General features: G+C 43.5%; 1 protein-coding gene across 1 annotated transcript in view; it reads left to right on the top strand.

Annotated features, from left to right (window-relative positions):
- HYDIN (HYDIN axonemal central pair apparatus protein) overlaps nucleotides 1-17,440 on the top strand; it is a 308,320-nt gene that overhangs the window by 186,345 nt on the left and 104,535 nt on the right. Inside the window, exons 29-37 of the mRNA XM_035024816.1 lie at nucleotides 673-797; nucleotides 4,211-4,338; nucleotides 4,772-4,908; nucleotides 5,142-5,269; nucleotides 5,420-5,611; nucleotides 5,948-6,097; nucleotides 9,034-9,273; nucleotides 14,121-14,289; nucleotides 16,962-17,141. Coding sequence (XP_034880707.1) covers nucleotides 673-797; nucleotides 4,211-4,338; nucleotides 4,772-4,908; nucleotides 5,142-5,269; nucleotides 5,420-5,611; nucleotides 5,948-6,097; nucleotides 9,034-9,273; nucleotides 14,121-14,289; nucleotides 16,962-17,141 — 1,449 coding nt within the window. The remainder of the gene's footprint in view (nucleotides 1-672; nucleotides 798-4,210; nucleotides 4,339-4,771; nucleotides 4,909-5,141; nucleotides 5,270-5,419; nucleotides 5,612-5,947; nucleotides 6,098-9,033; nucleotides 9,274-14,120; nucleotides 14,290-16,961; nucleotides 17,142-17,440) is intronic.

The raw sequence follows: 17,440 nt of genomic DNA, 5'->3' as shown, positions 1-17,440 counted from the left end.
AATACTATCAGTTCTGAATACTTCTAGTTGGGTCTCCAGTGCTCCAGTTCATTTCGAGTCCAGTGCTTCCTATTATTCCAGAGTAGGCACTTTAATTTCTCTGCCTACCTCGTCCCTCAAGCATCTGAATTTGCACTGGCTTACTGGTGAACTTGGTCTCTGAAATCTCTCCACTGATTGCCTACATCCCTGGTTCGGGGGATTGAAGCCTGTTTACTTACAGTTATAGCTGCACATATAGGCCTTTTGTTTACTGTGATTTAATAAACATACAAAGTGAATTAAAGGATGACCGGCCATCAGAGTGCATCCAGCGTGGAGGGGGCTCCCAGTTCATGCGGCGTTCAGTGCTAGACCCAGGAAAGCACCAAGGAAGCTGGGATCTGCTTGATCACCTTATGAGTAATGTAGGATGTTACTACCATCAAGTTCTTGAGAACCAGCTGGGAGCTTACTACAGCATAATCTCATTAAACTCCATGGGGTCTCTGATACAAACTGAACTCACTCAAAAACTCCGTCACCCTCTGAGGCGGAGAAAACATGGCAGGTAAAGCACCAAAAAGTTCACTTCCTTTCTCACTCTATGGACCCTGAGCTGACAGTCTGTGTTTTAGGCATAATTCATATATTTCTAATCATCCTGATTTCTTTCTCCTTCCAATCCCACAGGAAATGAAAAGTATGAAACCTTTTTGAATCAAGCCAGAAAAAACCTAGAAAGAGAACACAACAAATACGAAACACTCATTGACTTAGAGACAACTGAGGAAATGCCTGAGGATGAATCTTCTGAGGTAAGATTAGCTTCACCCTGCACAGAATGAATGTGGCAGAAGAACAGTAGGTGCAAAGGCCCAGGGGCAAGAAGGACATGGTATCTCAAGGAACAGAAAGGAGAAAAAGATGTAGCTAGAGCAAAGAAGGGGGAGAGGTAAGGGGCCCCCTAGGGAACCTATTAAGGGTTTCAAGCTTTATTCTGAAGGCAACAGCAAGTCACTGAAGTGTTTCAAGTGGAGCCTTGGGTAATCAGATTTACACTTGTAAAAAAATCTCTCTGGCTGCCTTGTGGAGCTCTGAGAAGCTCTCAGGGGCTTGTGGGGAATGAGAGTAGATGTGCTGAGATGTGCTCAGTTTTTTAAAAGCTGGTGGGGTAACTAACTCTAGAAGAGAGGTGATGGTCGTGTAAACAAGGGTGATGACACAGGAGGTGGGGAGAATCAGGTAGGTTCAAGAAATACTTTGGAGGTGGATTGGTCAGTGATGAGGGAATGGTTGGATGTGGGGGTGAGGCAGAGGTGACCACCCTATTGTCTTGCTTGGGTGACAAAATAAGGAGGGGGCACTGAGATGGGAAACTCAGGAGGAGAAGCGTGTTTAGGGGGAGGGGAGAAAGGGAAATGAGTTCTGATGGTTCGTTATTGTACATGAGATTTCTGAGCATCATCCAAGTGAGGCTCCGACAGGGAGCTGGACCCAATGCTATGGACCTGAGGAGAGAGATAGGCCGGAGAAAGTGCTCTGAGTCACCAGATGGTCATTGTGATCACAGGAAATGGTGAGATTCCCTGGGATGTATACTGAGTAAGCAGGGGAAAGGGTCAATTCAGAGTAGAGCCCTCTGGTCTCCACCAGCTAAGTCGGGGCGGGGCAGCAGACGAGGTTCAGTGTGGTGCCTCCGAGGTGGGAACCAAGCTAAGAGTTGGTCTTTCGAGGGACAGAGTGACCCAGCTTGTAAATAAAGGCTGCCCTTGTGGTGGGAAGTAAAACCAAAATCCCCAAATGTTCTCCCCCACCACTCCCTGAAATTTTTCTCTTAACAGTCCATTCATGACCATGAAGCCTGCTTTCTCCCTGTGCTCATCTTTTAAAATGCCAATGTGCATGAGAATATGGTCCCAAGGAAGAATTACTTATGTAGCTAGAGACCCCTTAGGCTGATGAAGAGCAATGTCACTTGGGAGACTGGGAGCCCCAAAGGCCACCAGCAATGACTTGTTTTGCAGAAGCTGAAAGTGCACCTTAGCTCCAAGGATGATCATAATTAATAACATGAGCTACCATTTGTTGAACTGTTGCCCAGGCCTGTGTCATGCTACAGACCTGCATTATTATTTCATAACCCCTCCCACAACGGGGGGAGCCATACGGTGCCACTCTTGTCTTAATTTCGCAGTGTGACAGGATTTGTGGAAGTGAAGTGCAGGTCCCCAGGAGGCAGCAGAGTTAGGATCTGAATCCAGGCCTGTCCAACTCCTAAGACCATGTTCTTAGCCCCTGTCCTCTCCCCTTGGGCCCGCAGCTGTCCATACGGGGCAGCAGTGAGTCTCCAGTCTGCTCACCATGTTCCCAGGTGGCTCCTCAGGGGAGCCTTAGCACAGCTGTCTCTGGTGGCCACTCCAGACTGGGGTGAGGCTTCTGAGAACGTGCTGAAGGCACAAGCAGAGCGAGCTCGTCCTCGGGCACAAGGAGGCAGGCAACCTCTCCTGGCTCGGGAGCAAGCGTAGGGTGGGCTTTGCTTACGCCGGGATGACTGGATACACCTGGTGGTGAGGCATGCTGCTCCCCCACTAACCCATCACTTCCCGTGGTCTCCTTACAGGCCACCCCACACATCAACCTTCCCCACTTGGCCCCGGACTTAAGCTTTGAGTCTTCAGGAACAATATTTCTCAGCCTTTTTTCACTGTCACCTCCCAAGACATTTTTTTCCTAACACCCCATGAAATATTCTTATCATATATAAAAAAATAATCTTTTTGAATAGTTTGATGTTAAAATTTTTTAACTTTTTATTTTGAAATAATTATAGATTCACAGGATGTGGCCAAAAAAAAAAATTGTTTTCCCCAATGGTAACATCTTACATAACTTGTAAGACATGGTACAACAATATCAAAACCAGGAAATTGCCGTTGGTATAAGCCACAGAACTTACTCAGATTTCAATTTTATATGCGCTCATTTGTGTGTGTGGTTCCATGTAATTTTTTTGTACGTGTAGGTTTGTATAACCCCCACCACAATTAAGGTACAGAACTGTTCCACCACCACAAAGATCCCTTGTGCTTGAGGAAATAGAATTAAAAGCAAAATTTCCTTCCAACCCAGAAAATCTCTCCACAGAGGGAGAAGAGAAAGAAAACAATTTTATTGTTGAAAAAGCATTAAACCAGAATGTGATCCACATTACAGGCAGTTCACTAAGAGATTGCAAAGACAGAAAGAAATCTCATCCTTTTATATAACCAAACATACGACCCATTACATACATGTTCTCGAGATAAACACTAACTAGTCCTTAAGTAAGAACTATAACTAACTGTAACTAGTCCTCACCATCTGTCACACATAATTCATCCTGAATTCCATGTGGTAATCGAGGTGACCAGCTGTGTTGGATAATTGGCTTTATCCAGAGGGGAACCTCTCGTGTAGGCTAGAGCCCTCTGAAGTCAAGCTCCTAGCCTGTCACAGAAACTGGGAGATGGAGCCTCTATCTTAATTGATGATCACATTTCGAAGAGAAGGTTTCTGGGGTCTTGAGGAAGATACTCCTGGGTCATAAATCTGACCAGAGGCTTATGTAGGCTTTAAAAAGATTTATATGCATTTATATGCACAGAGAAAGGACTCATAAGTTTTCTAAAGTAATTGTTCTAAGAAAAGGGAGCGGGGAGAAGTCTCTAAGTCTCTCCCCTTATTTTCAACAAGGAGAATTCACCCTCTTATTTTTCATTTGTATTTGGCCTTATAAGCTACTTCTTCATAGCCACGCCAATCTTCCATCCCTTACCCTTGGCAACCACTATAGTTCTCCGTCTCTATACTTCCATTATTTCAAGAATATTATGTAAACAGAATCATACAGTATGTAACCTTTTTCATTGAGCGTAATGCCCTTGAGATCCAACAATATCAATAGTTCTTTCTTTTTCATTGTTGAGTAGTATTCCATGATGTGGATATGCCAGTTTCTTTACCCAACCCACCACCCCCATGAAAGTTTTAATACCACAAATATACTGTATATCTGTTTATGTACTGTGCCCTTTGGAAGGCCACGAATCAATGTACTACCTACAATTTTTTTTCATTACCCCTTCCATGAAGCAATTCTGTCCTGCTTAGAGGTGATTTACCCCCACTGAGAATGCATGTTCTACAAGAAATTGCTCACTTGCTGTTCTCCCTTACTCCCTTACTCCAGTTAAGTCCTCAGCTCCAGATGGAAGTAGAGCGACTTATAGTCCAAGGCTATGCCATAGAACATCAGAAAACAATTATCCCCGATTCCACAGATGACTTTAGCTATCGGAGTCGTCGAAAACTAGCCAAGTGAGTGTCCTTCTGTTTCGGGCTTGGTTCAGAGGGCAGCAGAGAAAATGGTGTTGCCCACCAGAGCACGGCCTGAATTAATTAGTGGTTGATCATCTAGACATGAAATCTACTCGCCTCCTGCACCTGCCATCCTCTAGCATCCAGCCAACCAGAAGGTCTCTGCCTCTGAAAGTCAGAAACTTCTGGCTTTGCCTAATGGAGAGCTTGGGTTTCAGGTTCATTAGGGCCCACGCTGCATGTGTCTTTAGATAGTGACTGAAACAGCAGTGTGGACTCCTGGGCGTGGGGGAGTTTCTTGTTCCTAGTCTCCTCTCCAGAGGGTGGTTCTTCTCCTCTCTCAAGGACAGAATTATGACAGGGGACAGAAGAGAACAGAACAATCACTCTTTTGGAGAAGGGACTGGTAAGGAGAGCTTGTTAACTGTTTCAGAGTCCAGCTGCCAGAGTATATCCTGGACTTTGGCTACATCATCCTTGGTGACGTCCGAACACACATCATCAAGATCACCAACACCAGTCACTTCCCAGTGTCCTTCCACGCAGAAAAGCGCATCCTCCATGACACAGGTAACCAGGCTAGGGAGACCCTTTCCTCTTGCCCTTGTCGTTTCTAACAAGGTGCCCAGCTGTACTATTTTTCTGGAGTTGTATTCATTCTTCCTCTGGGATCAGCTGAAAGAATTCTTGGGCCATTAATTGAGACTTGGAATGGTCATCCTGCCCCAGAAGGGCTCTACCTACAGCAGCTCTTGTTTGCCATTTCTCTTTCCCACAAAGAAATTTTGTTTATGTTGGTCCAGGCTTCAGTACGGAGTTAGATCGTGTAAAGAATCTGCCTTACTGTGAAACGGAAACATTTGAAGTGAAATTTGACCCACAAGGGGCCAGTCTTCCTGTTGGAAACAAAGAGGTCATTTTGCCCATCAAGGTAAGATGCTATGCTGGGCCCAGCTGATCATCCCCAACTACCAGCTCTGTTCGCCAGCTACCCCTGAAATGATCCAGTTACCATTTCAGAGCCATGAGTCTTCCCCTAACCCCATGCCACGTGGTAACAGCAACTTTATGCCTGTTCTAGGTGGTTGGAGGGCCAACAATACACATCTGTCTCCAAGCCAAGGTGACCATTCCCACTATGACACTGTCTTGTGGAAAAGTGGAGTTTGCCACAATTCAGTGTGGACAGTGCCTCATGGAAACTGTTCAGTTTTCTAATCCTCTCCAAGTCCCTTGTGAATGGTTCGTCCACAGCCATAAGCCAGTTAACAAGGTAAACGAGTTGTGGCCCATTGGTCCCCTTCTTCCAACTCCATTTCAGCCAGATTTGTCATTCTAAGCCTTTGCTTTTTCATTATTTCAGTCTTCTGCTCAAGACCTGCAGTAACAACCATTGCTTCTGAAATACAATCTAGGCCCTTAGCCCCGCATTCATGGACGTACCAGGCCACACTGTCTGGTGAATGTCTTACTCATCTCTATAGCCCTGGTATCTACACATTCCCTGGCACCTGGGAGGGACTCAGTAAATGTAGGCCGAGTGAGTGGAGGATGGAATAAATCCGTTTTCCATAGTAGATTATCTCATTGTCTAATATCTATTAAACAGCTGGAGAAACACATGCCGAAATACTTAAGACGGAAACTACATGCTGAATTAAAGCCAAAGACACGCATCTTTGAGATCCAGCCCATGTCTGGGGTCCTGGGTCCTGGGGAGAGGTCCAATGTGCAAGTGAAATTCATGCCTAAAGAAGAGGTAAGCTTTAAAGAAATGTGGCTCCATTCAGACTCTCTGGGTCTCTTTGAGCTTTCCTCAAAGGCCATACTTGATGAGGCAGGTGTCCAGGGAATTTCTGAGTGACCTTGGCCTCGCTATTGTGATAAGGACATCAAGTGCTTGTTTCATGTAGGAGCTGTGTGACCTGGTAGTTAAGAGCACCAGCTCCAGAATCAGATCTATCTAGCACATTGACTTTTATCGGCAGACCTGGGTGAGAGGCCTTCTGCTTCTGTACTTGGAGGCTGCATGGCTTTGAGTAAATTACTTAGCCTCTAAACCTCAGTCTGCTCATAGATAAAATGAAAAATAATATCACATGTCAAAAATCCCCTAATGCAACTCTAAAATCCAATAAGCTCCACAGAAACTGGGGGGTGGGGGGAATTTTCATAAGTTTCAGACCCAAATTCATTTGGTGGAAAAACCTCACCTGAACTGACAGGAGACTACTTAACCTTTATTTATTCCACTTAGTTTGCAGAGTCAAACATTGCAACTGCAGAAATATTAGTGTTTGGTTTTAGGGGACCTGCCCCAGCCCCCGCTGAGGATATTGTGTAACAGAGGGTCTGTGCACTACCTTTTTAAAAATCTGAATTTGAAAGCATCTGGCTCTTAGGGTTTCAGCTAAGACAGTATCAAACGGCCATACCTATTTCCTAGGGTTATTTTGAAGATTAAATGAATTAATGTGAATAAAATGCACAGCAAACTGCTCTCTATGTAGTAAGTATCTCAATAACTATTTACTGTTGTCATCAGTAGTTGGGATAATAATTAGTACTTCCTGGTAGATGTACTCCCTGGGCCTCACAGACGTTTCTTTTTGAATGCCATTAGCACAAAGCTACTCCTAGCAAAGAACACAGTAAAAATAAAATCCTACAGCCAGAGAGGATCTCAAGAGGTTACACTGTAAGACTTGTGCTCAAAGCCTAAGGCATTAGGGAGATGGCTTTCTCTCCTTTATTCTTTTAAAAGAAAAAAAATCAATGTGGGTTTTATAGAATACTTACAGTTAATGCCCATTTTCCTGGTAATGGAAATGCTTTGAAGAATGCTGAAGAGTCTACAGTGAGAAAGAAGAAAAGCCAATGACTTTATATCTGATTCTAAAATAAAACCCCTGTTTCTTTCATTATCAAAATCTCCCCAACCCTTTCTTTGAAAAGAAAAGAGAATTAATATGTTTGTCATTCTTAGAGTCTTAAGACTGTTAGGGGGTTTATCGTCAGGGTTGCCAAGATTTTTGATACTTGACTAAATGAGGGACATATCAGTAAATAAGTAAAAAAAAAAAAAAAAAAAGATTTGTTCAGGTGGTTCCATAAATGTTGAATTGGAACTGGTCAGAGTTAATAAAATGTTTCCAACAACTGGGAGAGCAATTTATTGGTGATATATAAGGAATTGGTTAGCCTTGCAACCCACACAGTCCACATCTCTATCTCCTTCAGCATCAGCAGCATAGGAGAAATCACTGAGGTTATAATAGATATTCAGAATACTCTGTTAGAAAACAAGGAAATGAATAAAATATCTTAGAAATATTTCCATAAAAAGCAATTAAAAGATAGAAGTTTGGATCAAAAGGTGCTAAGTCCATAGCCATATAGAAAACCCTTTTAGGGGCACCTGGGTGGCTCAGTCGTTAAGTGTCTGCCTTTGGCTCAGGTCATGATCCCAGGGTCCTGGGATCAAGCCCTGTGTCCAGCTCCCTGCTCAGCGGGGAGCCTGCTTCTCCCTCTCCCACTCCCCCTGCTTGTGTTCCCTTTCTTGCTGTCTCTCCGTCAAAATAAATAAATAAATAAAATCTTTAAAAAAAGAAAGAAAGAAAGAAAAACCCTTTTAGCCAATAATTCATTCTCTTACTGTCTCCAACAATATTTTCTGGGTGTGTATGTATGTCCATCCACATTCTATCCATCTGATTTTCCTTCTTGAGCTAAAATACTTCGGAGCTCTTCAAATCATGAAACCAATCATGGCCTCCAAACCCAAGCCAAGAGCCTAACTATATCAGAATGACCTGAGCATGTGGTTAAAAATGCAGACTTCCCAGCCTTACCCTGTCCCTATCAAGTCAGAATCTCTAGGGATGGGGCCTGTGAATCCACATTTTTAATAAGTTCCCCAGTAAAACCAGATTAGGATAGTTGGTATCCCTATCAATTGGTATTCAGACTGTAATTATATCTGATAAACTAAATGCCCCAGCTGACCATCCCTAACCCACTGCTTGACTGTATCTTCAAATAATAGAAATATGTTAATTCAGATTCTACAAGAAACAGACTTGGAGACAAGAATTCAAGTGCAAGCAGATTAATTGGGAAGTGTAGGGAACACTGATAGAGAAGTAGAAGGTGGTCGGGGAAAGGAAGGCTGCTAATAGGGTGTGCGAGTGAGCCAGCTGCCTTGGAGACTGGAACATAATCCTACTGGGAAACTGAGGAAATAGACAAAATGCACATTTCAGAATTACCCCTTCCCAGGAGCAAGGGACCTGAGGTATTTATGTGGTAGTTCCTGAGTCATTGGTTGAGGATTGCTCCCATAAGATGTTAATCCCAGCACTTCTGCCCTGCCTTGCCCATAGGCAGCAGGGCCCATGAAATGAGAACCCAGAGGTGCAGATAGTGGCCCATCTGGAGCGCACTGGAGGTCTGAAGGATATGAGTGTGGCATCCAAAGGGCCTTCTCCAAGTGATGAAGCCCTTGGTACAGTGCCTGGCATGCTGGATACCCAGTGTTAATACAATAAAAGAAATTGTTCTCATGCAATTTTACATAAAAAGTTTTCTCTCTTAATCTCCGTAGCATCAGTTTTGTCCCCACAATGGTTTTCAGGTTTACATCGAACATGACAAAAAACAAAGTTAAGATGCTTGTTGTGTTCTCATGTCTTGCAGAAATTCTACAGCCAAACCCTGGTGTTCCAGATTGCCCAGAGTGCTCAAAAGCTTACGCTGCTGGCGCAGGGGCAAGGTTTAGAGCCACGCTTGGCATTTAGTCCTTCGGTTCTGGAGCTGGGGCCACTGCTGCCATATGCACCCGGAGACGAGGCTGAGGTGGTGGTGAAGAATCCCTGCAGCTTTCCCATTGAGTTTTACTCATTAGAATTTGACCAGCAGTATCTCTTAGAAGAGAAGGTGAGCAGAGGCCAAAACCAAATTCCATTTTCCTTCCCCTGCTAGGCCCTGCCATGTGCAGGTGCTCTTCCCTCAGTGTGGACAACTTCCTCCCGACCTTTGTCCCTTCTTCCCCTTAAATCCTTCCTTGTCAATTTGAAGATCACTTTGTAGCCTTTCCTGACCTCCTTCCCTTGCTCTGAGCAGAATTTTTGCTTCTTTGTGATCTCATTACACATTTTAAACAACTAATTGAAAAACTGATAGATGCTCATGGTTAAAATTCAAACAGTAAAGAACAACTAATTGAAAAACTGATAGATGCTCATGGTTAAAATTGAAACAGTAAAGAACAGTAAAAAAATCAAACAGTAAAGAAAAGCTGTCATTATATTTGAAGTGAGTTTCTTATCAACGGTATGTAATTGGATCTTTTAAAAAAAATACACTCTGGTAGTCTCTGTCTTTAATTGGTGTATTTAGACCATTTACATTTAATAAAATTATGTTAGGGCTTAAATCTGCCACTTTTTTTTTTTCTGTTTGTCTTGGGCTACGTATTTTCCAATTGTTCCTCCATGTACTTTTTTTTTTTTTTTTTACTTTCTTTTTTTAGAGCAGTTTTATGTTCACAGCAAAATTGAGGGGAAGGTACAGAGATTTCCCAAATAACCTGTCCCCCACCCATGCATACCTTCCTCTATTATCAACATCCCCTGCTAGCGTGGTACATTTGTTACAATTGATGAACCTACACTGATACATCATAATCATCCAAAATCCACAGTTTACATTAGAGTTCACTCTTGGTGTTGTACCTTCCATGGGTTTGGACAAATGTATAATGACATGCATCCACCCATTACAGTATCATACAGAGCATTTTCACTGCCCTAAAAATCCTCTGTGTTCTCCTATTCATCCCTGCCTCTTCCCAACCCCTGGCAACCATTGATCTTTTTACTATATGCATAATGTGGCCTTTTCTAGAATGTCATATAATTGCAATCATACAGTATACCTTTTCAGATTGGCTTCTTTCATTTAGTAATATACACTTAAGTTTCCTCCATGGCTTGATAGCTCATTTCTTTTTAATACTAAATAATATTCCATTGTCTGGAGATAGCAGTTTATTTATCCACTCACCTACTACAGGACAACTTGGTTGTTTCTAAGTTATGGCAATTATAAATAAAGCTGCCATAAATATCCATGTGCAGACTTTTGTGGGACATAAATTTTTATTTCCTTTGGACAAGTACCAAGTAGCGCAATTGCTGGATCATGTGGTAAGAGTATGTTTAGTTTTATAAGAAACTCCCAGACTATCTTCCAAAGTGGTTGACCATTTTGCATTCCCACCAGCAATGAGTGAAAGTTCCTGTTGCTCCTCATTCTCATCAGCATTTGATGTTGTCAGTGTTTTGGATTTGGGCCATTCTAATAGGTATGTAGTCATATTTTGTTTTGACTTGGATTTCCCTGATGACCTATGATGTGGAGCATCTGTTCCGATGCTTATTTGCCATCTGTACATCTTCTTTGGTGAGGTGTCTGTTAAGGTCTTTGACCCATTTTTTAATCAGGTATTTTGTTTTCTCATTGTTGTGTTTCAAAAGTTCTTTACACATTTTGAATAACAGAAGTTTATCAGATGCACCTTTTGCAAATATTTTCTCCCATTCTGTGACTTGTCTTTTCATTCTCTTGACATTGCTTTTTGCAGAGCCGCGGTTTTTAATTTTAATGAAGTCCAGCTTATCAATTATTATTTTCATGGACTGTGCCTCTGGTGTGTATCTAAAAAGTCATCATCAGGGTGCCTGGGTGGCTCAGTCGTTAAGCGTCTGCCTTCAGCTCAGGTCATGATTCCAGGGTCCTGGGATTGAGCCCCGCATCGGGCTCCCTGCTCCATGGGAAGCCTGCTTCTCCCTCTCCCACTCCCCCTGCTTGTGTTCCCTCTCTTCTTGTGTCTCTCTCTGTCAAATAAATAAAATCTTTAAAAATAAATAAATAAAATAAAAAGTCATCATCACACCAAAGGTCATCTGGATTTTCTCTTATGGCACCTTCTAGGAGTTTTATAGCTGTATGTTTTTCATTTAGCCCTATAATCCATTTTAAGCTTTTTGAAAGGTGTCAGATCCATCTAGATTTGGGTGTCTTGCATCTGGATGTCCAGCTCTGGCATTGTTTGTTGGAAAAACTATCTTTGCTCATTGTGTTGCATTTGCTCCTTTGTCAAAGGTCAGTTGACTATATTCATTTGGGTCTATTTGTGGGATCTCTGTTCTGTTCCACTGATCTATCCAGTCCGTTTTTACTATCTCTTCCCTGCTCTGCTACCTTGAGGATGAGCTGTATAAACTACCCCTTTATCTAATACCCTTAGTACTCTACTTTTTAGAGACTGCCTCTTAGTTCCCTACTGTGAGCAATTATGAAATTAGCTACTAATCTCTTTTTCTCTCTTCTCACCACCCTCTAATGTAAAATAATATTCTCTTCAATTAATGCTTACTAGGTAAACATCTCCGGTGCACTCCCTCCATGTTTTGCTTCTTGTTTAGTATCTGTCATGTCAGAACTTACAATGTTAGGATGTCAGAACCCAATTTCTATCACTTAATTTTAGTTCTATACTTACATGTATTCGATGTTCAACACCAGTCCTTGTGATGAATCTTCTCCAGTCACCACTATGTGGTCTGTAGTTCATTCCTTAGGAAGGGCTCAGGGGAACACTATTCCCTGAGTACACGCATGTTGGTAACTATTTATCTGTGGCTTTTATGCTTGAAGATAGGTTTGGTTGGATTACAGTACCTTTCGCTCACGTTTGCGCTTGGCTATCTTAAATGCATTGCTCCATCGTTTTCTCCTATGCTGTTCATGACGTCTGATGCTTAGTTTTCTATTACATATTAAGTAGTTATCTGTGGCTGCAAAACAAATGCCCCCAAGCTTAGCAACTGAAAACAATAAACATTTGTTATCTCATGTGGTCTGTGGGCCAGGAATTTAGGAATGGCTTAGCTTCTGCTTCCTCCGAACCTTCCCCCAACTCAGCCTTTGAGTCTTCTGTCTTCTTTACATCTAGTGTTTATTCTCTGCCCAATTTAGATTCTGCATCTAGAAGTTTTTCCCAGAATGGGAATTTGTCCCTCTGGAAGGGAGTCTTTTCATTAGGTATTCATGAAATGTTCAATGGCTTATGTTGGCACCGCATCCTCTGCTGTGGGCCAGGTTCAATGGAAAGCAGAATCTAAGACTCTGAGTTGTGCATGCAGGTTTCATAGGGAACACTCTCAGGAGAAACACCAGGAAACAATAAGGCAAGTAGACCTGGGCAAAGAGATGAACTGTGATGGGATTATAGCAGAGACCTCAGCGGACCCCACAGGAAGCTCTGGAGCTGGGCTGGCTCTTCAGAATTGCCCCAGTTGAAGCAAGTTGGCCAGGCCTTTGTGTGTGTGCATCACCCAGTCTTTGGAATTTTCCTTCCTTTCCCCACTGACCTGCCATGCCAGCTCTGTTTTGTATCAGAGCTCCCTATATGAATGGGTCTATTCTAAATTCTCTTTTCTGTATCATCTCACTGGTCAGTTAGTCTATCCCAATACCAATCCCATGCTGTCTGTTACTCCAGCTTCAAAAGTCCTAATATCTAGCTGGACAATCCTCTCTCTTTATTCTTCTTCATTAATGTTTTAACACTTTTTTTATAAGATTTTATTTATTTATTTCAGAGAGAGAGCCCGAGCAAAGGGAGGGGCAGAGAGAGAGAGAGAGAGAGAGAGAGAGGGAGAAGCAGACTCCCTGCTGAGCAGGGAGCCCAACGGAGGGCTTGATCCTAAGACCCTGAGATCATGACCTGAGTCGAAGGCAAATACTTAACCCACTGAGCCAGCCAGGCGTCCCAACTCTTTTTTTTTTTTTTTTTTACCACTTTCTACATTCAAGTAAAATTAACATACATGATTATATTAATTTCAGGTGTTTCAACTATTCTTAGCTCTTCGTTCTTACATATAAATTTTAGAAGGAACTTCTTAACAGTGCTTTTCATACAACTAAAAATAGTGATCCTGGAGAAAGAAAGGTTACTCAACAAAACAGATTTTTCACATAAATTAGACAGTATAGGAAGCGATTGCTTTCTAGAACTTTATTATACTGTGTCTTATAAATATACATACACACTAGGGTTACCAGATTTAGTAGAAAGAAAAACAAGTTACACAGTTAAATTTGAATTTCAGATAAAAAACATAGGACATATTTTATATGGACATTTTTATACTAAAAAAATTATTCATTGTTTATCTGAAATTCAGATTAAACTGCACATCCCGTATTTCATCTGACAACCCTAAAACATTCCCTCCCTACCCCCCAAAGCTCCCCCACACATTCATGCACATGCATACTTAATACCATTTTACCAGTTTTTCCCTAGATCCTCTATGAGACAACTACCTTCCTTGTATAACATTGCTCACCACAGGATTTTTCAAGACCGTGTCACTCAAAGTGGATAATGGAGCTCTGTACTTGGTCAATGGAAAAACAAAAAACAAACAAAAAAACAAAACAAAAGAAAAACAGTATATGTTATTTGTAAAACAAGAGGAAAATTCTCTTCCACATGTGAAATGCCCAGGCTCAAATGGGGCCAAAATCAAGATCCTATATGCCCAGATTCATGGCCCAGCCTGACTTTTTAGACCTCTCCAAAGGCCCATTGTCGACACCCCAGCCTCAGGCAGGAGTCAAGTTCTTACGAGGTGGTCAGCAGACCCTCTGAGAGCTGTCAGGAGGAAGCTTCCAGGCAGCCAACAGCAGTGGCCATCCTCCTCTTGCAGATCTTGCGAACGCTGAAGGGCTACGATCCCTACAACACCTTGCTGCTGCCTCCCCGCCTTCCCGGGGAAAAGCTGCCCCCAGAGCTGTACGAGTACTTTAAGGAGATGAAGCGGTCAAAAGAGGAGCAGATGAAGGCCAAGTATCTGGAAAGTCTGGTCCAGGAAAACGGTGAGAGCTCAGTGCCAAGAGCCCGGCTTCAGCCCCTGCCCTGGTCCCCCAGAGGTACCCCTCCTGGGAGGCCAGCCAGTCCCTGAGCGCATGCCAGATGCCAGACCATGCTAGGTGCCTCATACATTTTGTTTCTAATCCCCACAAAATGGGCCTGTTATCCCTGCTGTATGGATGCGGAGACAGGGATACATTCTTCTCTCGCTAGAGTCTAACGGAGAGTTAAGACTTAAACACAATGGGTGACAGGCATTAAGGAGGGCACTTGAAGTAATGAGCACTGGGTGTTGTATGCAACCGATGAATCACTGAATTCTACCTCTGAAAGGACTAATACGGGATATATTAATTAGATTGAATTTAAATAATTTTTTTTTAAAAAACCCAACTGATACAGGTATAGAAGAACACTTGCTAGGTGCCAAGCCCTGTGCTGAGGGCTTTACACATATAGATGAGAAACTAAAGCACAGAAGCACTGAGCGGCCAGGTCCGCAGTTCGAAGGGGTAGAATGAGGATTTAAGCCCAGATGTCTCCGACTCCAGAGTCCGTGGTGGTGACCGCTATGTTCCACGGTGGCTGCATGTGCCCCGGTGATGCAGTAACACATCACACAGGGTATCACTTGGTACCCTGAAAGAGAGAGGGGGCGGGGGTTCACACAGGAAGAGGTTGGCCCTCCGGGGTCCTCAAGGCCAAACCCCAATCATAAAGCTGGACTGTGCTCTTGTAACTTGCCCCTTTCTGGCCCAGTGCCCCTGACTTACCCCATCATCCTCCACCCATGGGCTCCCTCGAGTGCACACTTGAACATCAAGGCTTCTGGATGACCTGTAGCATGATGCACGCTTCTCCTTCCTGCTTACCGTGCCCTCAACCTGGAAATGAGCCCTCCCTGTTGTTACTTGCTCTCTTTTTCTGTGTAACAGTCATCACGTGTGTAATTGTTTTCTTCATACCTGTCTGCCCCCCAAATGAGAAGTCCCCATAAAGGCAGCGATCACATGTTCCCCATTATAGTACCCAGTAAATATGTGCTGTGAGACTGAATGAATGAGCTGCATGGAGTTCATTTACTCCCACCCTTGGGCTTGTCTTGCCTCTCAGGGAAGCTAGTCAGAGAATACTAGTTTGTCCTAAAAGGAGAAGATGAGAGAAAAAGACCACCTCTCCCCGCATTCTCCCAGTCAGCGTCATTGAGCGCTATTAGTGCTCAGATGCTAGAACTACCATCACAAAGACCACAGACTGGGTGACTTAACCAACAGAAGTTTCTTTTCTCGCAGTTCAGGAGGCCCGATGTCTAAGATCAAGGTTTCAGCAGGGTTGTTTTCTTCTGAATGTCCTTCCTTGGCTTGTAGATGGCCGTCTTCCCCTAGTATTGACATGGTCTTCCCTCCTGGGTGTCTGTCCAAATCTCTTCTTAAAGAACACCAGTCATACTGGAGTGTGGATGGAATAGGACACCCATATGACCTCATTTTAACTCTTTAAAGGCTTTATGTTCAAATATAGTCACATTCTGAGGTACTGGGGAGTTAGGATTTCAACCTACGAATTTTAGGGGAACCAATTAAGCCTATAACAAGCACCCACTATGTATGTTCCAAGAACAGAGCTGAAGTGTGGTAAACAGATCAATGAAACAAGGTTTCGTCTTAGAGAGCCCCGGGGTCAGGAAGGAGGTGGGAGGGCAGACACTGAAACTCAAACCTGCTCCCTGGTGGCCTGGGGCAGACAGCTGCAGGGGCTGCCAGGTACAAAGGGCATCATGACCTCAGAGAAGGGCCCTGTCACTTTAATCCCCATTCTTACAACGGTACAGTTATAGGTTCATTGTTTCATTTGGCCCATTGAAAGGTGGCGGAGAATGGGGACCCAGGGGTCCAGAGGGGGCCAGGGAGGTGCATACTCTACTTTTCCCCAGGGGTTCTCCCAGCCTCTGCTCCCTCTGCTCTCATGTGCAGACTGTCCCCCTGTTTCCCACGCCATGGCCAGTGAGGCCAGTCACAGGAGAGTTCCAACCTCTCCGCCTCAAATGTCAATGACCCACGCCTCCCAGGATCAGTGTCTTGGCCCCCCAGGGTAAAGGGGGTCGTTTCATGCAATCACAGCCCAATGCCCCCTTTGGAATTCTATGATAGTAGCAGTGGGGAGGGTGCTGGGCAGACAAAACGGTAGATGTGCTTAGCAAGGCCATGGACAAATGTTCATGACAAGTTCAGGGGCGAAACAGGCTACGAATTGGAATGTACACTACGATCCCAAGTTCAGCTTTGAAAAATGAGAAAGGAACAATCTGAGAAGTTGGAGCTCTCCTTACTGGAATCATGAAATGCAGCTGCAATTTCCCTGTCACCATCTCTTTGTCTTTCTCTTTTGCAGATAAATTTTATAATTCTTGCTCTTCTGAATTTTCTAAATTTCCTGGAGCAACTATATAATTTTAGTGTTGTTGTTTTTTTAATGTTAAAATGTAGAAACATTCTGGGCTGAGAAACTTCTTAATAGCTAACTGCTGTTCTTATTTCTTGGGGTTGGCTAGTCCAGGGTGGTGGTGAGCAGGTCAGTGATTCTCTACTTTGTCTCTCTTTCGTTTTCTGTCCCCATCTTCCCTTGTCCCCCTCCCAACTCTTCCCCATGTGTGTTTTGGTCCTTGGCTCTCTGGCAGAAGAGGAAGATGGGCCCTCATCAGATCTGGGAACCTCGGCCAGTACGAAGAGGACCTCACTGAGCCGAGGGATCTCGGTCACATCCAACCTGGAAGAGCGGCACCTCCCTATGATGGAGTCCAAGACCTACCCAGATGAAGAGGAAGACGAGGAGAGCCTGGAAAAAATAACGTTTCAAAGTAAACAAGCACTTTCATGTTTTGGTACCGGTTCTCTCCACGCAGAGATGGGAAGACTGTTCAGCGCCTTTTCACTTTTCTCCCTGAAATGCACCCTCAAGCCTTCTAGCCCTACTGGGTATTAATTCTGCAGTATGAATATGCCATCAATTATTCAGCCATCTCCTGTCATGTTGCAAATTCAGTTAGTGTCTAGTATTATTTTTTCAGCAGGGCCGATTCCCCTAAAATAGAGTTAACAGTCAGAGAGTAACTGAGTATTTTCAATTCTAGTAGCTGTGGACAAATTATTAGCTAAA

Source organism: Mirounga leonina, unplaced genomic scaffold, assembly GCF_011800145.1.
Source record: "Mirounga leonina isolate KUSES-001 unplaced genomic scaffold, KU_Mleo_1.0 Mir_180, whole genome shotgun sequence".
Taxonomy (NCBI): Eukaryota; Metazoa; Chordata; class Mammalia; order Carnivora; family Phocidae; genus Mirounga; species Mirounga leonina.
Note: the sequence above shows the minus strand (reverse complement) of the source record. Positions and strands in the feature narration are given on the sequence as shown.